Below are 9,468 nucleotides of genomic sequence, written 5' to 3' on the forward strand. Positions count from 1 at the left end.
CCCCCCCCCCCCCCCCCGAAAAGCCATTGTCTGTGCTAATTGATGCTGTTAGAATTGATGCCTGAGGGCCTAATGCGTTCATTGCATCTCATTTCATAGTCATGTCCTTCAGATGTGGTCATGTAATTCTTATCAATGGTTGTAAGTACCGTTATAAAACAGAAACGTCTGGCTTATTTGCTTGAAATATTAACAGACTAGTTGCAAGTGTCTGTACTAAGTTATTTGCAACTATTAATTTTCCAAGCAAAAAAGCCAGACTTTTATGTCTTATACAATAGTGTTTTGTTGTACAAAAAAAGCAATGGATCACCTTAAGCATTTAAAACATTGTGATTTTTCACAATTGGTACATTACTAAATGTAAATAATTGTTGCTAGCAGCCTGATTATGCGGTTACACTCACACATGACATCTTTTTACAAATGTAGCTTGTCTATGTAGGGTAAAATCGATTCCAAATTTACTGTTAACGTTGCCGCTAAACTGGTTGAGAATGCAAAATCTTTAGCCACATTTCTGTTGTTGGTGCTAGTTGACCAGCTGATGCGTATATTGATCTGGGACACAAATTTCTTCCTTCAGGCCTCGGTATGGACCCCCCCAGCCCTATGGATGCTGTTGAAATGGAGGACACGTAAGTTGGACTGTCCTCGTCATGTCTGTTCTAATCAATCAGCCTGTGAGCTGTGCCCCTCTGCTAGGCCCAACACCACCCCCCCACCTCCACCCTGCGCTTGGGTTTAGCTTAACCAAGCGCCGTGTGTCATCTGTAAGATTATTGTTTCTACCGTTGGCGCTAAGATGACTGCTTAACTCTTTTTTTTTCTTTTACTAAGAAGATTAGCTGAGCACGCGAGCTGAACTTTCTTCAAGTTATGACGTGAAAAGTTAAAGAACAGGCTTTACTTTTCCCTAAAACATGCCGGTCTGCTTTGTTATCTTGACCAGTTTGTCAGCATATCCTCAGTTTGCTAATCTTGGGTGGCCCATTTTTCTGAATTCTGAGTTGGGTGAGTCTCTGCAGAGCAGACAGCTGCCGCTGTCTGATGTGTGACTTCCTTTACGGCAGCATTTGGTCCTTGATACCTCATTCAACCCCTTTACAGCTGCTCGGTTGCTAGGAGTTTTCCAGGTTGGGGGAGAGCATGGCCTGCGCTTGGCTTTTAATAGCCCACCCCCTCTGGGTTTGGGCACACTCTTCCTATGCATGTTATTTCAATAGGAATAGAGGGGCTGGGGTTTTTTCTGCGTCGGGGCCATTGAAATGAGGGCACCCCAGAGAACAACTGCCCTCCCTTCTCCTGGTCTGCATTGAATGGGACACGCTCTCTCCACGACAAACAAAGGGCTCTTGCAGAAAAGGGGTTGGCGGTATTGGCGCCAGCAGGCATATGGTAGATTTGCTGATCTCTGCGCTCGTTCTCCTCTCCTTCTTATTCTCTCTCTCCCCCCATTCACACTGATCTCTCCATTCATTTAGCATACAGGTGGGCATTACTCCAATGCAAAGGCCATCTCTGGCCTCAATGCATTCACCCAACTTCCTCTAGTCCAACCGTTCCTCTCGCTTTCTCAATAGAGCTTCACATTCTTTGTAGTTTATGAACAGGGCTTGCAAGATGTTCTTGGACTGCCTAGGAAGTCCTTCCAGCCTCCTTCTTCTCAGTTTCTTTGTTTTTTATGAAAACGTTTTTGTTACGGTTAAACATTTGACGATGATTATTTGATCAATGAAATGTAACGATTATTGAACAAGCCATTTCAACTTATTTGTGGGCTATGAGGCGTTGTTCTACAGACTGTCTGAATCTGTATTTATATATTTCTTACAGATTTGAAAAGGCCATTCAACAGTCGCGCAGAGTTGTCAACGAGTAAGTTGCTTTCTAGTCATTAACTTAACGGCTGCCTGTTGATTTGGTTTGTATTGACAACAATGCCGTCCTCTCCCTTCTATCATTACAGGAGGATGCCAATTCGAAGAAACAACTCTTTGCCAGTAAGTCGATTTTAATGAGTTACTTTTCTTTTTTTAAGCTAAAGTTCAGGGCGGATCATGATGTAATTTTGCATCTTGTCTTAATTTGGCTTTTGAGAAACCTTAAAGCACAAACATTCCACAACAGGGTTTTGACGTAAAGAGATTATTATTAAAACACAAGGGACAGCAACGGGAGTTTTAGTCTTAAGTGCAGTTTTTCATACTTGATGAGTTCCAAATATTGTTCAGGGTTTCCTGCCACTGGATGGCTTGTTTTGTTGCTGAGTCTCTGCTGACTGGGATCCTTTCTCTCTCTCTCTCTCTCCCCCCTCAGCTCCAGCTCCAGGGTTTCAGTCCAACTCTGAAGGGACAGGAACCAGATTCCCACCGCTATGGAATATTCGGACAACAGCCCTCCCAAATCCAAATGACCGCCTCCCTCACCTCTCAATGCGACAAGGAGAACATGCCGGAGGTCAGTGATGCGGATTGTGTCTTTGCTCGAACGCTTGACCTGAGAACCTACATTATATTAGACTGTTCACTGGTTAGGTACAGCAGGAACCATAGAACGTAACTAGAACTTGTTCGGACGCAGAAGTTATTGGCCATGTTGGGACGCTTCCAATCTAAAAAAAGATTTTGGTCGTTCTCACAGTTCCTTTTCTGGGCAATCGCCCCCAAAGTTCAAGTTGAGTTAATTTATACACATCTAACCATCTACGTGTGAGTTGTCATATGTACATGGACACTTACATTACGCCTAATAAATAAACGTGACTTTGAAGAGAAACTGTAAGAGCGCTTAGGTGGTGCTTTACATTTTTTCATCTTTACATTCAAAGCGGAAGTTAAGCAGCTCCTATTGCATGATTAAGGTTTGTTGAAGCATAGAATTTTTTTATTTATAGAAGTATGTTCCTGGATGTGTTGACAGCATTGATGTTAATAGCCACAGAAAAGCAGCAGTGTCCAGCAACAAGAAGGTTTTTTATTTTTATTTTTTTTTACAGCGGGGAGATAAGGGTGTCTGATTGTGGCCATGGGTAGCACACGGCTAATTCACCCGTTTTAGCTTCCTTTTGCCAACTCTTGTAAAGACAAAGCTAAAATAAATATCTTACACCATTGAAATAACTTAAAACATTACAAGAGATTTTATATTTGTATTTAAACAGATGTTCTGATAGAACATTAGCCAAAAAGTGTCAACGCATGGATGCCCATAAAGCTGATTTGTTGCTATGGGAAACGCATTGCATCATTTGTCTAAACATAAAATCCTTGAAGTTTATTATGCCACTCGGTTATTATTGGAAAAAACAAGTGATGTCTATAGCGGGTGTATAGAGGGAGAATTGGCCCAACACAGGACAAGATTATTGCTTATTTTCAGTAAGTTTATGGTTGGTTACAGATGATCAATGCTTGATTTTTTTCTTGGGTAATATCTATTAAAACGGATGCTGGAGAAAAATATTTTGAGCATTGATTCACTGGGTTTTCTTTTAATTAATTTTTTCCAGGAGGGTTTTGAGTTCAAGAAACCCACCCGGCCGGTGGCACGGTGCCGTGTGCGCTCCTCTTCCGATGCGTTCTCCCGCCGGCCCAGCTCAGCGCCGGCCCTCATGGTACTGGGAAAAATCCGCCGTCCGTCTTTCTTCTCAACGTTTTGACATGCTTCCTGAAAGATTCTTACACGCTTCATCTTTTCCCTCCAGTTTTCTTCACCCACTCCCATCCAGCAGCTGGACTTTCAGGACTCCAGCCCCATGTTCCTGAGACGTTCGTCTCTTAACGACGACGAGGACGACGGCTTCCTGGACGTCATGGACGACCAGATGGAGGTGAGGCCCTCTCACTTAACGCTGACATCATGGAAACTATGTTTTTAGTTGAACGATTTCTTTAAAAATTCTCTCATGAAAATATAATTCAAAATTCATTTTTGAGAATATCGGAATCGTTCCTTTCCTCAGGAGGATTAAAAACGTTGCATGTGTGCCACATGATTTCACCGTTCTGTTGTTAAACTCTCATATTAACCCAAACCACGTGTTGCTTTTCCCTACAGAACGACTCGGGGATGCCGATGGGCATGGCCAGCTTGCTCACGGCCCCGCTGGTGGCCGACGGCTCAGGAGAGGACTCGGTAAGATGGTCTTCTGGGGAACAAAAGCTCTGTGCTCACTTTATCTAAAAGGGAATATTTGAGACTTGAGCAGCAGAAACAAACGCTCAGTTTATTGTGAGATTTGATGACGTAAATGGCATTTCATAGTATTGAATCCAAAAGAAGAAATGTTTAAACATGAACAAAGAAAGCCAAAGTCTTCTAGGGTGTAAAGAGGTGTTAATCGTACTGTATTTATTGGGCATGTCCTCCTTTTTAGCTTACAAAATGAAAATAAATGTATTGAGTTTAATAATTTTGTCTCTTTCAGCCTGTGATTCGCTGCCGGCCCCGGAGCCTGTTTCGTTCCCCCTCCATGCCCAGTCCCGTCTCGTACCGCTGCTCCATGAAGCGCCCCGACTGCTCCGGAGACGAAAACACGCCGGTCAGGGTGAAGAGACGACGCAGCCTGGCTGGCATACAGGTCACCCCCATGGAACAAAACCCTGAATCCCCGAGACTGGTGAGTCCTCACTGCCCCGTGTTAATGACTTGCATCTTTCACTATCTACTTGCTGAAAAATGGGACGAAGGGTGTTTTTGCACCCTGCAAAGCAAGACACCCTGCAAAGCTGCTTTTTGTTGGTCTTGCGAGGCACCCACCTAAAATGCTTACTCATTAAACGATTACAGAAGTCTGCCCGAGGCTGCTTGTACACGCTCTGCTCTTAACTCCAGCTTAAATGTTGACATCAAGTTTCTTTTTGACCTAGATCTCACTCGGTCACATCTTAGTATTGCGTCAATTGATTAAATATAATTTAATTAAATAGTCTTATTGTAAGTAAAGAGAAATTAAAAGACATTGTTAATGAAGGAAAAAAAGTAGCATTTGATCTGCTTTTCAGAAAGCGATCGGTTTACACAAAACCACCAAACAAGCCTAAACCTGCAGGGTAGAGACCATCAGTCACCTCCTTAGTGGAAGTAGAGCAAAGGATTCTCAAACCTCCGCTGAGGCTGACTGGCCGTTGTCCCCGCGTTTTACAGACCATCTCAAATTGCTTAATTTTCTCCTTGACTGCCTCCCTAAGTGTCTCTGCTCTCGTTCCAGGGCTGCTCTCTGCTCCAGAGGTCCAAGTCCTTCTGCCAGACAGACATCGAGAAGCTGCTGGATTGCCAGGTCGGTCCTAATGAGCTCATTGGAGACTTCACCAAGGTAAAGAAGACTGCTGCGTTTCTTACACTATTAACTTAATGGTGTGAAATAACTCGTCTAATCCACTTATTTACTTTCCTTCTTTCAGCCTTTTGTCCTACCCACAGTGGAAGGCAAACACCAAGACCTCAAGTACATCACCCCAGACACGGTGCGTAGAGGCTCTTTGTTGCTGTATCAAAATGGAGCAAAAAGTGTATTTTTTTAGAATTGTAATAGTAATTAGTTTTCCTTGTGGTCCTCAGATGGTGGCGTCTCTGTCCGGCAAATTTAACCATCTCGTGGAGCAGGTCATTGTCATGGACTGCCGCTACCCCTACGAGTTTGAGGGAGGACACATAAAGGTGAGGAAGAATGTCCATGTTAGCTTTGAAAGCATTACACTTTAGGTTTGACGCTGTAAGTTACGGAACGTAAGAGTTCAGTTTTTAAAAGTATTTCTCAAGTTTTCCTTGTTTTTAATTATGGAGAATTTGTTCTCAGAGGTTAAAAGTATTTCTTTACAAATGCTTCTCAGTTCCTGATTAAAGTTTGTCTTTTGTTGTCTCAGGGCGCTCTGAACCTGCACCAGGAGGACCAGGTGGCGGACTTCCTCCTCAAAACGCCCATCGTCCCATCCTGCCCGGACAAACGCGTCGTCATCATCTTCCACTGCGAGTTCTCGTCGGAGCGGGGCCCTCGAATGTGCCGCTTCGTCAGGGAGCGAGACCGCGCCGCCAACGAGTATCCCAACCTCCACTACCCCGAGCTCTACATCCTCAAGGGCGGGTACAAAGACTTCTTCCCTCATTTCCAGGTAGGTTTGCCCTTAGATGAAGAAGCTGAACAACAGAACAAGCTCATGTCAATGTCCCCTTACTAGTTTTTTTTTTTTTTTTTTTTTTAAAGCCTGTCTTAAAGTTCTGCAAATCTTGTATTGTGTTTTGTCACATGTCGAGGTTATTTTATGTCCTCATGGAACGTCTAGTGATCAGTTCTCCCACGTACTCCTGGTTCTATGAAACCCCTGATGGCTCTTCGGTACTTTGAACTCTTCTTGTTCTCTTCCTGCGCAGGCCCAATGTGAACCTCAGTCCTACCGGCCCATGCACCACGAGGACTTCAAGGAGGACCTGAGGAGGTTCCGCCTCAAGAGTCGCACCTGGGCCGGGGAGCGCAGCAAGAGAGACATGTACAGCCGGCTGAAGAAGCTGTGAGCGCCTCGTCGCCCCCCCAAACTGCCTCTACAACACACTGCCTCCCCCTGCACAGACTGGGTACAAGCTCCTCAGAGCCTAGGCCTCTCCCCACCAACCAGGAAATACCTTTTGGGACCGTGTCAACGGAGGGATTTTAAGTAGTCCTAAAAGTTTCATGTAACTATAGCAAAGTTAGTTATTTATGCAAATTTTCAAATGGGGAAGACTTTACATGAACGCTTGATCTGAAGCAGTCGTTGAGGTGCAGTGAAAGTATTTTATTAAGAAGCAATGTGATCGTTTTTTTAAATCCACTTGGACCTACTGCCTGTTTTACCTTTTTTATTTTTATTCCGCTGGCATTTGCAGCACAGATCTCTGCCAGATTGCAATAATACACACCAAACCACACTGCCACATCAGAAGTTCGTCTCCTCACTGGATAGGTCTTATTTTGATTACGTCGTGTCCCACCTTATTGAAGCACTTAATTTAATACCTTGAAATGGTGAGGTGCTTTTTTCTATTGCTTTTTACATCTTTTTGTGTTATGAATTGTTTACCCCCAGTTAGTCCCTGATTTGTTTATTTGCTCTACTAAAAATGAGGGGGGGAAATCTGAGTGAATCAATGTTCAAAACCTTTTTTCCAGCATTTCACACCACCCGATTGGCTCGATTTTGCAAATACCAAGAAAAAAACCAACCATGGATTATCTGTACAAACCAGAAACTAAACTGTCCTGTCCTAAAATGCTAATAAGATTTTACTGACTTGTTAAAGTTTTTTCCGTCTTCTACCTGATGGGTTGCTATACATGGTCACTTGTTTTCCTGCTCAGAAGATGCCAAAGCAAACAAGCTACCTGTTACTTTTGCAGTGAGATTGTTCTGATGCTGCAGGTCAGCAAGCGTGGGGATGTTTGATTTAAAACATCACAACAACACTTTTGCTTTATTCCTTATTTTTAAATTTTCAGAGTTAAATTGTCTTCCCCTCCTGAGAGCTAATGATGTTGGTTTCTAATGAATGGGGTGGTTTTAATATTTTGGTACAGGCTTGTGGAGGAGCTGCTGAAATAAAGAGCCAATGTGTGTGTGTTGAAATGTGGTGTGCAGAATCTTCTTTTGCTTTGGATTGGAAACAAAGGACTAGGAAAATGGTGATTCAGTGTGCGGGTGCTGTCTCTACAGACGCTCTTTCTTTCTGCCCTTTTAGCATCCATCTCTAGTAGTTCTGTCTGTGTATTCCGGCTCATACAGGTGCGGCTCGTTGGATAACACGCGTTCCTCGTCTTATCTTAAAAGTCAGAAACATATCCCAAATTGTGAACCACCCCTGTAACAATTGAGAGATTAAAATTCCAAGTTGCAGCCCAACCTCACTTATTAGTCCATGTTCAAGATTTAACGCACAAGGAGGTTTTGATTCAAAGTTGTAAACCTGCCAAGAAGGCCCGGCGTGCAGGATCCTGTCCAGGCAAACTGGACTTTCTACTTTTGAACTCTAAGAATGGCACATGTGCCGTGTTGTTTGCTCTCCCACTCTGCACGGCAGGGAGACACGTGCTGCACACAGCGGTTAATGTTTTGTTCAAATTTTTGGGAGGGGCTTCTCTGCTGCAGCACGGGGCCATGCATACATATTCACATTCCTGTGTGATGGAGGGAGGGGGGGCAGCCAGCCGCTCCTCTGACAGGAAGGGAGAAAAAACTCCGAGCCACCGTGTGCTGTAAACACGTGACCCGTCTGATGGAGAGGTTGCAAAAGCACAACTCCCTTCCTTCTGGCACTTTACCAAAGTTTGAAATCAGGCGGTTTCCCAGCGGCCGATGGGAAAGGGAGAGCGAGCCTTTGTTGCATTCCAAAGATCTAAAGACTTATTTAGAGCCAAGTGTCTGTGGGCTGTGTTGTTAAATTCAACTGGAGATGTCCTAACTCTTCCATAAACCCTGGAAATGAGGAGGGCAGGAGAGTAACTTTGATGGGGGGTGTGAAGAGGTGAAAGGAAGAGGGGAAAAAATGTGTTTCAGCAATCTTTACATGTATTTGTCAATGGGCCTTTCCCATTCATATCAAACTGCCACTTTGTCTGAGCAAGACAATTAAACGCCACTTGCTGGTTTAAGAGGTGTCACACCTTTACACGCGGCATGCCTAATGCGACACTTGCAAGGGCCTTTTAAGACCAGCTTCATTTTCCACTTCAACGGTTGGTTTTAAAATGTAGATGAGTCCTTTGCCAGAAACAACGTGCCAGATTTTACCACTGGATCCATCCTATTAGGAACTGGAGGTTCCTCAAAGCCAAGAAGAACTTGAACTTTGTACAAAACCAAGACTAATTATTAAATTAGATTAACAATGTGTGCTTATGTCATGAATACTAGGTCAGTTTGTCAGTAAATTTAAAAGCATTAAAAAATAAAAGCTAATTATATAAAAAAGATTGTTTTAAAGGCAAAGTTCTTTGTTTTATTTCTTGTGCCATGGCCGTGGGAAATAGGGGTGCAGAGGGTGCCAGCACCCCCTAACGAAAGGACAAACTACAACCATAATTTAAAAAAATATTTTTAATAAATTGATTATTAATATAAACCAAATCCCTTTCATTAGAAATTAAATGTAAATTTTTTTTACATTTTTTTAAGTAAGAGATAAAAATAAAAATCGCTGATTTTGCCAAGAGCGGCGCGCGGCCTCTGACGCTGATGAGTGAAGAGAGTTGCGGGAACTTTCCCGGCGGTTCAACAGTAGGCTAAAGAAGTTTGCTAGCCATGGCGCAGAAGCACATTTTGGATTTCTTCATGAATCACCCACAGGCTAAAAAGCCTTAAACATTGGAGGCAGAAAACTCAGCAACTGTAACCGAAAGAAGAAGCAGCTCCTCTTCACCTCCACACTCCCAGAGCGACCTGCTAGCAACAAACCACCAGGTAGCTAACGTTGTTAGCCAAGCTAGCAGCACCTCTC

At 43.5% G+C, this 9,468-nt stretch overlaps 1 protein-coding gene across 1 annotated transcript in view; it reads left to right on the top strand.

The window, feature by feature from the left end:
* Positions 1-7,594, top strand: part of cdc25b (cell division cycle 25B) — an 8,053-nt gene extending 459 nt beyond the window's left edge. The window contains exons 2-15 of the mRNA XM_034859125.1: positions 113-141; positions 545-638; positions 1,837-1,878; positions 1,970-2,003; positions 2,320-2,460; positions 3,512-3,616; positions 3,707-3,832; positions 4,060-4,137; positions 4,430-4,621; positions 5,213-5,317; positions 5,406-5,468; positions 5,563-5,661; positions 5,868-6,113; positions 6,373-7,594. Coding sequence (XP_034715016.1) covers positions 113-141; positions 545-638; positions 1,837-1,878; positions 1,970-2,003; positions 2,320-2,460; positions 3,512-3,616; positions 3,707-3,832; positions 4,060-4,137; positions 4,430-4,621; positions 5,213-5,317; positions 5,406-5,468; positions 5,563-5,661; positions 5,868-6,113; positions 6,373-6,513 — 1,495 coding nt within the window. The 3' untranslated portion in view covers positions 6,514-7,594. The remainder of the gene's footprint in view (positions 1-112; positions 142-544; positions 639-1,836; positions 1,879-1,969; positions 2,004-2,319; positions 2,461-3,511; positions 3,617-3,706; positions 3,833-4,059; positions 4,138-4,429; positions 4,622-5,212; positions 5,318-5,405; positions 5,469-5,562; positions 5,662-5,867; positions 6,114-6,372) is intronic.
* Positions 7,595-9,468: the final 1,874 nt, after the last annotated feature.

Source organism: Etheostoma cragini, chromosome 20, assembly GCF_013103735.1.
Source record: "Etheostoma cragini isolate CJK2018 chromosome 20, CSU_Ecrag_1.0, whole genome shotgun sequence".
NCBI classification, from domain to species: Eukaryota; Metazoa; Chordata; class Actinopteri; order Perciformes; family Percidae; genus Etheostoma; species Etheostoma cragini.